Genomic DNA, 13847 nt, shown 5'->3' on the forward strand with positions numbered 1-13847 from the left:
CCAATGGCTGTTTTCTGGTGATCGTCGCTGGAGCCAGCCTTCGACTACCATTTCTCGGTGACCACTGGCGGCCACGTCTGACCACTGTCTCTGACAACTATTTTTCGGTGACCGCTAACAACCAACTTCGGGTGACCATTTTTTTTAAGAAACTGTTGCCACCCAATTGTTGACTATTGTTTTTTTGGTGACCGTTGTTGGCAAACCTCCGATCACCATTTTTCAGTGACCACCGCCGGCCACCTCCAACTACCGTATTTTTCGACGACTACCGGTGGCCAACTTTTATATAAAAACATTTTGAAAACAAATGGAAAAAATATATTAATAAAAAGAATATATTTATTATAATTAATCGGTTAAATAAATTTCCAAATATAAAATGTAATTTGGTAATTTTAAAATGACTCTTAGAACCAAACATAATAATTCAAAAAAGTATTTGAAAATCACTTTTAAAAGTTTGAAACCAAACAAATTTGATAGTTAAAAAATCACTTTTACAAAATCAGTTGTACATAAATCGCTTCTAAAATCACTGCTCTGACTTTCACTCCTTCATAGACCCTTACCTGTTTTATGTCTACTTTCTTGCTTTTTATTCCACACTTTATTCTTATCCACACAATCCCTCCCCCCCACTGCCCCCCTTTACTGCTATGATTATAAAATTGATTTAACAAAACAAATATCGCGCCCCCTGTGGATGGACTCGGACCTACCGCTTAAGTGTAAGATCGGTATTATAAATTTTCTTTGATTAGTAAGGGTTTGACTCAACTTAACTAGCCTCTCCAAGGGTGGACAATTAGCTAAGACCGAAATAACCGCATCTTAGTGACAAAGCTCAACACTTCGACCCTTTTTAGATCATGTTATCTTCATTGCTATCTCTTGGTGTAAATTGTCCAAATTATTCCATTCATGTAGTTTTGATTCACTTTTGACCAATTGGAGATGTCTTTTGTAACTCCTTTGATCCGGAGCTTCTCTCCTCTCTCCTTTTGTAATTTTATACATCAATGAAATTGTTTCTTATAAAAATAAATAAATAAATAAACTAGCTCCAATATTCTTGTAAACCACTTGCATACTTGCAGAAGGAAAAATGGGCTTCTTCGTGCAACTCCAGCCTATAAACCAAACTAGTTTTTTTTGCTGCAACTTTTTCCAACGGTTGGACCCACCTCCCGGTGCTCACCTTCTCTGCAATTTTTTCCCACAAATCCTACAATACTAGTCACTCTCCGTCACACAACACCTCTGCTGCCTGACGATGACCATCTGTTTATCTAGTTGCCCCTCTCCGTCACACAACACCTCTATCGCTGCTTCCACAATCTGTTAAGAGGACATACATCATCATAAAATGATGATCTCAAAAGCTTACCACGAGGAATACACCAAAAACCTTCATTTGCCCACAGCCTTGCCTTTCTGCCAGTGTTTTTTTTTTTTTTTTTTTTTTTTTCATTTTTTCGTTCTCACACTTCTTCTTTGATCTACAATACTAGTCACTCTTGGCGCCGTTAAACCCTTCTCCACCATCTGCTGCCTGACGATGACCATCCGTTATCTAGTCGCCCCTCTCTGTCACACAACACCTCTATTGCTGCTTCCACAATCTGTTAGAGGACATACATCATCATAAAAATGATGATCTCAAAAGCTTACCTCGAGGAATACACCAAAAACCTTCATTTGCCCACAGCCTTCCCTTTCTGCCAGTGTTTTTTTTTCTTTTTTTTTTTTTTTTTTCATTTTTTCGTTCTCACACTTCTTTGATTTCCTTTGGAATTTCCATCGTTGGAGTTGTTATCGCTGCATTCACCCTTTCTCTTCTCTTTGGCCAGCCCTCCTAGGTATGTTGGTAGTTCTTGTGTCTGCACGAATGGTTTCCATGCCCCTAATTACTTTTGGACAGAAACGGCCATTTTTCCCTTATAACATAGTTGGTGTCCTGTTGTATTCTGTTTTTAAAAAAACATAGTTGGTGTCCTTCTGTATGATCTCTAGTAGAGGTGTTAATGGTTCAGTTAGGTCTATTTTTGACTATAACCATAGACCGTATTGAACATGTTGGTTTTCAATCTTGTTGAACCAACCAAAACCGAAACAGAATATGCCTCAATTTTGGTTTTTGAACCGAACCGTCGGTTCAGTTTGATTTTTTAGAACAAAATGAGAGGGAAGAAAGTGGATTTGTGGCTTTCGGCGGAGGCTGGTGTGAGGATAGTGGTTGAATCTTCTGAGTGCAAACGGACTAATAGCTTTGAGTTTATTAAACAAACAAAACAGCAGGCTGGCATGGCCCGTGACTATGGAGGAGATGGGAGGCTGGAGGCTGCTTGCTGGTAAAAAAAATCCAAGGCACGTGAGCTGGAGGGGAAAATGGCAGTGGGGTGTGGCTGTCTGTATGAATTGAAGCTGAAGGTGAGATTTGAGAAACGAGAATTTTAGAGTTTTTTTTTTCACCATCATTTCCTGTGAACAAAGGAGAAAGGAAGGCTAACATGTGACATTCGATGTGGGCTGGTGGGAATTGGGCCTCTTTGAATTAAAAACATATGGGCTGGGCTTATTTAATTTAAATATATATATGATAAAAATAAAAGAAGGAAAAAACACACGACTAATTTACGTGGAAAACTCTAGGCCAGGGAGAAAAAACCACGATCAAATCTTATTATTAAGTTACACAGAAATACAGAAAGACTGCTCAAATAAATAGACAGACAGGAAGCCCTAGGCCCATAAGAGAATTACAAATAAACCCTTAGGGCAAACCAACCCTTTTTCGACACTCCCCCTCAAGTTGGGGCGTAAATATCGATCAGACCCAACTTGCTGACACAGTAATCAAAACTCCATCTTAACAACTCCTTTGTAAGGACATTTGCAATCTGCTGATTTGAAGGGATGTAAGGAATACATATGCTCCCATTATCCAGTCTTTCTTTAATGAAATGTCTGTCAATCTCGACGTGTTTGGTTCTATCGTGCTGGATCTGATTGTTGGCAATACTTATATTTCATTGGAAGCTCACTGTCTTGTCGAAGATCTGTTAATACTTTCTTCAACTAGATCTCTTCACATATCCCCAAACTCATGGCCCTGTACTCGGCTTCTGCACTACTCCTGGCAACCACTCCCTGTTTCTTACTTCTCCAAGTGACCAGATTGCCCCAGACAAACGTGCAATATCCAGACATAGACTTTCTATCAACAACAGATCTAGCCCAGTCCGAATCTGTATATGCTTCTTTACCACGTTTACTAAACTTCTTGAATAGAAGACCTTTACCAAGAGTGCCCTTTAAATACCGTAGGATGCGTTCAACAGCTGTCATATGTTCCTCATAGGGAGCTTGCATGAACTGACTAACAACACTTACGACATATGATATATCAGGTCTTGTGTGAGATAAATATATCAACTTCCCGACTAATCGCTGATATCTCTCTTTGCTAATAGGGGCTCCATTATTAACATTACTCAGTTTGACAGGGTGTCTACAGGTTTACACCCAGTCATTCCTGTTTCTTTGAGGAGATCTAGAGTATACTTTCGTTGTGAGACAGAGATACCCTCTTTCAATCGAGCCACCTCCATCCCAAGGAAGTATCGCAATTTTCCTAGATCTTTAATTTCAAATTCTTCAGCCATCTTTGTTTTAAGTCTCATAATTTCATCAGTATCATCACCGGTCAGAAAAAATGTCATCTACATACACAATAAGTACTGAGGTCTTTCCTGAACTCGACTTTTTTGTAAACAACGTGTGGTCTGAATGCCCCTGATCATACCCCTGAGCTTTAACAAACGTGGTGAATCTGTCAAACCAGGCTCTTGGCGACTGTTTCAATCCATACAGTGACTTCTTCAATCTACAAACCCGATGGTTAAACTGGTGTTCGAAGCCGGGTGGAGGGCTCATATAGACTCCTTTGAGTTCTCCATTAAGAAATGCATTCTTCACATCCAATTGGTACAAAGGCCAATCTTTATTAACAGCAACAGATAACAGTACCCGGATCGTATTGAGTTTGGCCACAAGAGAGAATGTCTCAGAGTAATCAATACCAAAGGTCTGGGTAAAGCCTTTGGCTACCAGTCTCGCCTTGTATCTGTCAATCAAGCCATCGGATTTGTACTTGACAGTAAACACCCATTTACATTCAACCGTCTTGTGCCCCTCAGGAAGAGTAACCTGTTCCCATGTTCCATTTCTCTCTAGAGCTCTCATTTCTTCCATAACTGCAGCCTTCCACTCGGGAGTTTCCATGGCAACTTGTATATTACTTGGAACCATTACCGTATCTAGACTGGTAGTAAGAGCCTTGAACTCAGGAGATAGGTTACTATATGTCATGTAACTATGTATAGGGAACTTTGTACATGACCTAGTCCCTTTTCTCAAGGCAATTGGAAGATCAAGAGATGCATCACGGTTTTCCTCTTCTCTACGTTCCTTACTGCAGCTAACCGTCTGATTTATGAATCTTTCGTTAGAAGGACTTCCCACACAATCACCTTCCCTTCCACTATTCTCGTTTGCTAGAGTTATTTCTTCAGTGTTGTCTTTTCCATCAGTTTCTCCATCCTCCTTAATTCCCTTTATTTTCTCATCATTTGTATCAATTTCCTCTATTTTCTCATCATTTGCATCAACCTCTATATCTCTGTCCATTCTATAATTATTAGTCTCAACACAATCATCAGTATCACAAAAGGGATATTCATACCTGGAACTGAGACCGAGTCAGACTCATGAACTGGAGTCGGAGAAGTGACAGGCGACACTGTTTCCTTCCTGAGATTCTTCTTGTAGTAAGTTATCCAAGGGACTTGACTAGTGGGAAGAACAGGACTAGGAAGAACAGGGCTAGGATGTTCAGGTTTAGCCGACACCATTAGGGGAATGGAGTACGTGGACCAGTTAGCCTCTTCACTAGGACTCTCCCCCTGAAGAGGACTAACGGGGAAAAACGGTTGATCCTCGAGAAAGGTGACGTCCATAGACACAAAGTACTTTCGAGACAAGGGATGATAACACTTGTACCCACATTGATGGAGAGGGTACCCAACAAAGACACATTTCTGGGCACGAGGAGTGAATTTCGTACGATTGGGACCGTGAGTATGGACAAAGACAACACATCCAAACACCCGCAGAGGTACGTCAGGAATTAATCGGGTGTTGGGATACAATTCTTTGAAACAGTCAAGAGGAGTATGGAACGATAAGACACGGGAAGGCATGCGGTTGATAAGGTGGGCTGCAGTGAGGATAGCATCGCCCCACAGATAGGAAGGAAGAGAGGTAGATATCATAAGGGAACGAGCGACCTCTACTAGATGCCTATTTTTCCTCTCGGCTACTCCGTTTTGCTGGGGAGTATAGGCATACGAGCTTTGATGGATAATTTCTTTAGATACCAGGAAGTCCCGAAAAGAGTTATTGATGAATTCACGCCCGTTGTCACTCCGTAAAATGGCAATTTTTGTGTTGAATTGGGTTTCTACGATCGCATAAAATTGTTGGAAAACAGAGGACACCTCAGACTTATCGGTCAAAAGGAAGACCCAGGTCAATCTGGTGTGGCGAATCACCGTTTGCCTATAGAGTAGTGGTTGGTGAGGGACCCCAGACATCACTATGGATAAGACTGAACGGTTTGGACGACTTGTAAGGTTGAGAGTGAAACGAAACACAACTTTGTTTAGCCCAGATACACACATCGCACTGTAAGGATGATATATTAATATTATGACATAAATGTGGAAAAAGATACTTCATATATTGAAAATTGGGATGTCCCAGATGGTAATGCCATAACATAAAATTGGTCTCAATAGTAGAGAAATTCAAAGAAATAAAACTAGTCCTATAACCATCCTTAAAGGAAGTTTCATCAGTCAGGAAATAGAACTCCCTATCATGCCGGGTAATGCTAATCGTCGTCTCCGAGCTCAGATCTTGAAACAAAACAATGTCGGGTGAGAAAACAGTCTGACAGTTCAGGTCCCTTGTAATTTTACTAACAGATAGTAAGTTATACGAAATTTTAAGAACATGCAGCACATCACACAATATTAAACCATCAAATGGAGAAAGATGTCCTTTCCTTGCTACAGGGGCAAAGGACCCATCTGTGATTCTAATCTTTTCATTGTCGGCACTCGGGTGATATGATATAAAATGATCAGAAGACCCGGTCAGATGATTTGTTGCTCCAGAGTCCACAATCCAGGGCCGTTTACCATTAATGCTAATAAAACCAAAAGACTGAGTCGTACCTGAGTGTGCAATTGCACTGACCCCAACAACACTTAAGTTACTCTGACTGTCAGCTTGAGGCAGAGTCGAGGTCTTTTCATTCGTCGAGTCGCTGACCGGACCAGCCTTGTTCTGTGACTGACGATGTTTGTAATTTGGAGGTTTTCCATAAAGCTTCCAACACTGGTCTTTCGTGTGCCATGGTTTTTTGCAATGCTCACAGATAGGTGGAGGTTTCTTCTCACAGTCTGATCCAGATGACTTGGTGGCAAAAGCAGCAGCCTCAGTAGACGTAACTACTAAAATATTCATGACCTTAGGCCTGTCTTCTTCGAGGCGTATTTCAGAGCACACCTCCCTCAGTGATGGTGTAGGACATTGACCCAAGATCCTGCTGCGAACACCGTCAAATTTTGGATTTAACCTAGCTAGAAAATCATACACTTGATCAGCTTCCTCAAGTTTGGAATACTGCGTTCCATCATGTGTACATCTCCATATAATCTCACGGCATAAGTCCATTTTTTGCCATAACAAGGATAATTTGTTGAAGTATGACGTGACGTCCATAACTCCTTGCTTACATTCATGGACTTGTTTGCATAAGGTATAAAGGCAGGATGCATTCTGCTTTTGCAAATACAATTGTTGTACTGCATCCCAGATCTCTTTGGTAGTCGCTGTATAAAGTAACGGTCTGCCAATTTGAGGTTCCATGCTACTCACCAGAACTGATCGTAGCAATGAATCTTCTACTCTCCAGATACATTCGTGGGGACTGTCGGGTTCAGGTTTGGCTATCTCCCCAGTTATATAGCCAAATTTCTGTCTTCCTTCCAGAGCCATTCGGATGGATTGAGACTAGGAGAAATAATTTTCGCCATTCAACTTTTCTCCAATAATAATTCCTGCAGAGTGTCCTATTGATTCAGATAATAAATTTGTAGTAGGTAAGAATGGAAAGAGTTTACCGAGTTCTCGGAGCCTAGTTGTAAATTGGACGATTCCGGTTGAACAAGTTTTGAGTTTGTACCAAGAACCGACCCAAAATCCGCGAGTTGTTGTTGGAGGAAAAGAAATCTGCTTTTAATCTCATCAGAACACGCCCCGGTCAGACCTGCCGGAGAGTTCGCCGGAAAAGCGACCAGACTGGCGTCATTGCAGTCAGAGAGGACCGGCCGATCTACCACTGGAAGTTACTGGTTAGAAAACCCACCAACGAGGCCGCGGCTAGTTGAGCCAGAAAAGTCGTCACGGCTTCGAACCCTAGGGTTATTGATCGATCTGGTGAGCTCTCGTCTGGTTTGTGCGAAGCCTGCTGGAGATCTACCGGCCTGTTGTGCGCGGAAGCTGCTAGAAGGTCGACAGATCTGATCGCCGTCGACTGTTCTGGATTCGAGGAAGGTTGGGCTGCGATCGGATCTGTTCGCCCAACACCATCTGCACCTGGGAGATCGATGGGTCCGCAGCTGAAGTGAGGCTGGGCATCGCTCAGATTTGGACGCCGATTCTCTTTGGTTGGGCGCGATCCGATCTGTCCATCGATGGATTGGGTTGTCGTTCCGGTGGCACTCATTTGTTGAAGAAGGCGAGGTAAGGCGGTCTCTAGGTATTGTTGGACAGCTTCCTTAATCGTGTCTGCTATCTCAAAATTGGTCGTCGAAGGAGACTCATCAATGGTGGCTAGGGTTTTATGGCCTAGAGTTTCATCCCCTGGCTCTGAGACCATGATAAAAATATAAGAAGAAGAAGGAAAAAACACACGACTAATTTACATGGAAAACCTTAGGCCAGGGAGAAAAAACCACGATCAAATCTTATTATTAAGTCACACAGAAATACAGAAAGACTGCTCAAATAAATAGACAGATAGGAAGCCTTAGGCCCATAAGAGAATTACAAATAAACCCCTAGGGCAAACCAACCCTTTTTCGACAATATATATAATTTCGATTTGATTAATAATAGATTTTTGTCACAGTGAGTTGGGAACCAAACCGAAATTTTCAATTTTCTTTGCTATTGAACCAAATAGCCATTTAATTTGAAGAAAACTGGACCAAACCAATTTGTTCGGTTCGACTCGGCTTGGTTTGTTGGATCTAATCGATTTTTTAACACCCCTGATCTTTACATCCAACCACTTTTTGCCTCTGCGTGGAAAAAATTGCGATATTTCATCTATTTATCGCTAAAATATTGTTAAATCTCTGATATTGATAGCGATATAAGGGGATAACATCTTTTTTCTCAAATATCCATGAAATATCACCAATATTGTTGATACATCGTTGATATATTTACAAAAACATGGAAGTACTGCCAAAATATTGTAGATAAGTTGCCAAAATATTGCAGATATATCGCCCAAATATCACTAGCTGTCGACTGTCGCTTTTTTCTCTCAATTTTCAGTTTCTAACTTTTTCCAATTTCAAAATTTAACTTTTTTCAGCCTCTTCGGTCCAAAATCTTCATTTCCAAGACTGAATTTGAAAAAAAAAAAATCCCCACAAAAAACCTATATTTTCATTTGAACTTTTTGAATTTATTTGAATTTTGCTTATTTTCACCATCTAAAACTTTCATTTCCAAGCAATACAATTTGAAAAAAGAACTATATTGTATGTTTTAATCTCATTCAAACTTTTTTCTATTGAATTTTCACTTCATTTCACAACAAACTTGAATTAATGTGAATTTTGTTTTTTTGTTTTTACCGTACAAAACTTTGATTTCTAAAAAAATAATATATATAGAAAAGAACCTATATTTTAACTTCATTCACTTTCACATCATTTCACCTCAAACATAAATTGATGTGAGTTTTGCTTCTTTCCATAGTTTTCTGCTTGTATATTATGAAGTTGAAAATAAGGGATATGCACGCTGAAGTAGACAAGGTTGAGAAAACTATTGACTATCTAGATTTGCTCGAGGTTGGGGGCTGAGCTGGGCGATGAAGAAAATGATCCACTCTACATTCTTCAGAGCATCTTCGCTCATCATTTAGATGGAATATGGTTTGATCCAAGGTATATCTTATCCTCTTACTGGTATCATTGGGATCGACATTGATACTCATGTATGACATACGTCCAATTATGTTGGAAATTTTGAACATATTACAACTTGTGAGCAATAATATCACTATCAAATAAATTATGTGAATGTGAGGCTAGTACTTCCTAGATACTCATCTTACTATTAAACGTTGTATTTAACCTTTTATATGTATAACTAAGACTTTATCATGAGATATTCATTTTTCGGTCTTCACTATTATCTATTATTCCATTACTAATCATATTTGACTTCTAATTATTGAGTTATATGCTTGAAGTCATAGTTTATTACTTAAATAAGTTTGTTTTAAAATTTCACTAAAATTTCACAATTTTTTTTTTACATATATAAATTTCGGTGATATTCGTGATATTTCCATAATATTCATTGATATATCCGTAAATTCAAGTTATCGATATTTACATCGATAAAGATTTTTTCATCTTTGGTTCAGCGTTGCTACAGACCAATCCCTCTGCCATTTTTTTTTTTCAATAGCACATTTTTTGTTCCCGGGGATTTCATTAGCTTCGCGTCCTCTCTCATCCTTCTTCTAGGGAGACTTTGCTTTAATCTGAGCATTTCAGATCACCCACTTTCCCTTCCCACTCGTTGCCTTTCAATTTCTGCGAAGAACATTCCACGGTGGAGGATGAGATTTTGAACTTACCACTGGAAATTTTGGATTTGACCTTCATTACTAAGGCTTTATGTTGCTCTTCTCCTAAAATCTGGTGCTTTGCGAATTCTTGTCATCAATTGCTCGATACTTTCATACATGGACTGTGCAACATACCTTTGATCTCAACAATGTCTCTCGAAACCATCCATCCTCTCTTCTAATTTTTTTAGCCCTTTATTATTTTTTTTCCAATCTTCCAAGGAAGAATGTGCTCGGATACCAATTGTTAGGATACCACGTAAAAAGGAAGAGGAAAGGAAACACAAAAAACATAAAGATAGTAAATATTTTTCAATATCAAGGGAAATTATTGTTAAATGACCAATCAACCCAAAAGCTTAAGTTGATGAGTTACACTAAATTTAATTATACCAATAGTTATAACACTCCCGTCACTTGTGGGCTTGAAGATTTGTAAAAGGCCCAACATGAGGAAATCAATATTAATTGGAGGGGAATTAACATTACAAAAGTTCGAACATAGGACCTTTTTCTCTAATACCATGTTAATTTACCGATCAACCCAAAAACTTAAGTTGACAAATTACAGTAAATTTGTTAGGATTCCTCTTAACAAGAACACTCAAGAACACAAAAAACAAACAAGAACACTAAAAGATAGAATTATATTGCAATATCGATAAAGAAATTACTATATACCTCAACACATTCTAGAGGGCTGAGAATTTTCTCCCAAATTCCCCAAAGGAAATCCCACAAAATTCTTCATACCCTCCTCTCAACCCATTCCCTCTATTTATAACCAAAAAGTCCTAACAAACTTACTAGCTAATTACTAATATGTCCCTCCTAATAACCATATTGATATTCTCTAATAATCCTACTATTTCCCTAACTAGGGGCCTTTCAAAATTTAATTTTATTCATATTTTTAACGGTTATAATATACCATTGCCTTTCGAGATGCTACTCTCCCAAAGTTCCACGATGGGAACTCTCACAAAAATGTACACCCTCTAAGATCTCTAACTTCCCTTACTAATAATCAAGACAACACTAGTTAATTACCCATAAAATCCCTTGCTAATATCCTACTAATATTACCCATATACGCCTCACAAGTACTCTTACTTTTTGTTCTTCCAGTTATCACTGCTTTTCTTTATATTGATGTCAGTAGAGATGCTCAGTTCTTGCATTTCAACAGATAATTGTAAGAGAAGCTTCAAAAGTCCTTCAAGATTTTGGCAGGAGTTGGAATAGAACTTCAATAACTGCTGAAGGAGATAGCATCCTTGCTTCAATATCGATGGAGGGACCAACTGTTTTAAAATCTCCATCAAGAGGGTTCAAGGTATGAATTGGCCTTTGCTTTAGATCCTTGCCAGCTTTGAGACTCCTTTTCTTTTCTTTTTCTTTTTCTTTCTTCATTCCTTTTTCAGTTTAGCTGTCAAAATCAGGGGGGCATAGACACATGGTTTCTATAAGTCTGTCAATTGGTATGGTGGATAGACCGTAGAATAAAAGTGATATGGGCTTTTAAAGAGTGCTTCCAAGTTGTGTCGGTGCCATGGGCCTCCACAAGAAAATTTTCGCTGGTGCCACTTGTTTCAGAGATTAATTCATTTATTTTCTGTGACATGGAGGCCTTATGGAGATAAGGATTCTTTTATTCCCACTGTTTAGGCACTCATATTGTGCCCAAAAAATGTAAAATTAAAATGCAAACTATATGTCCTTTTTCTTTTCTTTTTTTTTTTTAAACGGAAACAAACTTTTCATTGATATAATGAAAAGAGACTATTATTCAAAATACAATGCTCAAGATACAACGATACAAGATAATTATAATAATTTGGAGTTCTATGGATCAGTAGGTGCACCAGAGCATCTCAACTAGGTTGATACTCCCATAGGCATCCTCATCATATCCCTTTACAAATACTTCCTCTCGTTTGGGGAAATTCTTTTCCTTCAAGGATTAAGAATATGCAAACTAAGATGACTTTTCTTTTTTTTTAATGGAAACAATCAATTTTTATCCCAACAATGAAAAGAGATTAATCCTAAAAAGTACAAGAAACTTTAAAGGGATACAAAATCATAATAGAAAGTGAATTGAATGAATTCTAGGCGGTTACTTGAAACAGACATTGACATTATGATTTCTTTCTGTTTGTGCATATTTGGATTTCTTTCTGCTTAGTGCTTTTCCATCTCATCTAGGAGAGCTCAATTTATGTCGGATGTCAAGCTTCGATAGAGCTGTGTTTGTTTGCTTAGTTCTTGCCATTCTTATAGCTCTTGTAATCCTGCAGACTACCAGATCATCCCATTATGTGTCGAAGGAACACAGAAGTATATTGTCTCAGGAACTGCTACTTCAGAAGCTGGAAGAAGTCAATAGATCAGTCAAGGTATTATCAGTTCTGTGGTTACTACAGTAGGAAATAATTGGAATTGATACTTATCAAGAGAATGATAGCTGCTGGTCTCTAGTAGTTGTCAACTAAATTAGAATGAAATGCTTGTTTTCTCCCATCAACTCTCTATTTGATATCGGGAAAAAACTTGCTGCACTTATTTTTGTGTAGCCTAGCCAATTGCTCAATAAAAATTTTCCATGTGTCAATTTTTTTTTTAAAAATTGAATTGATATATTTTTTTTACTATCTACTAAGGGAGAGATGCATGAGATTAGGTGCAGCCTAGTCATTGCCCTTTGATAATTATCTTGTTCAAAACCATTAATGTTTCATTGAGAGCAAAGCATGAGCTAGCAAGTCACTTTTCAAGAAATCAGGACATCCATTTGTCAAAAACATTATGCTCATGGCCGGTCCTGAGATAAGTAGAGTGGGCTGTGAACATAATGGAAGGAGTGAGCTTAATGCCTTCTAATAATGTGAATTGGTGGGTAGTTTACAACGAAAAAAATTGAAATACTAGGTACTACAATGTCCACATGGAGCTCAAGAATAGATTGCTCAGGTAGATGGAATATCATTAACCTAATTGTTTTATTCTTCATTGATCTAATTCTCTTATTTCCTATTTCTTCCATTTATTTCGGTTTCTTTTCTCATGACTTTGGAAACAGAAAATTGAGCAGCTTATTACCCTATCCAACCCCCAGAAGTCACCTGAGAAGAAACATCAAACTGGTATCTGAACCTATTTTGTTAGTTCAAGGTTGTGTGGACAAGGGAAAAGAAATGTGGATGTGCACTCTGTATGTATAAGGTAGGAAAGTAGCTCTGTAAAGCATGATTTTCTTGGCAAGAAACACCGATATCTGGCCACTTGAGCAGTTTGTATTTACTATTAGTTTGAGTGACTCGAGTGATATGGGCTCAATATTTCGTTATTTAGGCATTAACTAGTGAAAAAAGCAAGTCACCCTCATATGCTGCATGAAACAGAGAGGGAAATGCAGGTTAGAAAGACCATGACAAACATGTTTATGTTTGGGTATATAGTATGAGCAACTATTTTTTAGTATTGATTTATAAAGTTGCGTATGACAAGGAATTTTTTTCTCTTCAACAAGAATTTTGGTGTTCACGCTATCGTTCAAAAAATATGAATGTGCGTTTATATAAAAGTACAGATTAAAATTTTTAATGACGAATATTTCTTTAAATTGAATATTGACGTCAATAATGATGAACAATATCTTAGTATCAAATATTCATGATTCCTGAAACATAAATACAATTGTGGGATAATATTTTTTATTGTCAAATGACTAGTAATTGAGTAAGCTAGTCAACTTCACATTAGCATGGACGAAAAATGAAAATTGTAGGGATAATAACACTAGAGGGAACACACAGAAGATGGTGCACGTTTAGAG

General features: G+C 38.3%; 1 protein-coding gene across 4 annotated transcripts in view; it reads left to right on the forward strand.

Annotated features, from left to right (window-relative positions):
• Positions 1 to 13504, forward strand: part of LOC120069855 (uncharacterized) — a 58947-nt gene extending 45443 nt beyond the window's left edge. For 2 of the 4 annotated variants that reach the window (XM_090308553.1, XM_090308554.1), the window contains exons 5-7: positions 9211 to 9317; positions 12310 to 12408; positions 13092 to 13504. In XM_090308553.1, coding sequence (XP_090164679.1) covers positions 9211 to 9317; positions 12310 to 12408; positions 13092 to 13233 — 348 coding nt within the window. In that variant the 3' untranslated portion in view covers positions 13234 to 13504. Of the gene's footprint in view, positions 1 to 9210; positions 9318 to 11198; positions 11346 to 12309; positions 12409 to 13091 lie in introns of all 4 variants that reach the window. The other 2 variants (XM_039021672.2, XM_090308555.1) reach the window with 2 other exon arrangements.
• Positions 13505 to 13847: the final 343 nt, after the last annotated feature.

The sequence above is a fragment of the Benincasa hispida genome, chromosome 12 (assembly GCF_027475165.1).
Source record: "Benincasa hispida cultivar pf3 chromosome 12, pf3_genome.v1.1, whole genome shotgun sequence".
NCBI lineage: Eukaryota > Viridiplantae > Streptophyta > Magnoliopsida > Cucurbitales > Cucurbitaceae > Benincasa > Benincasa hispida.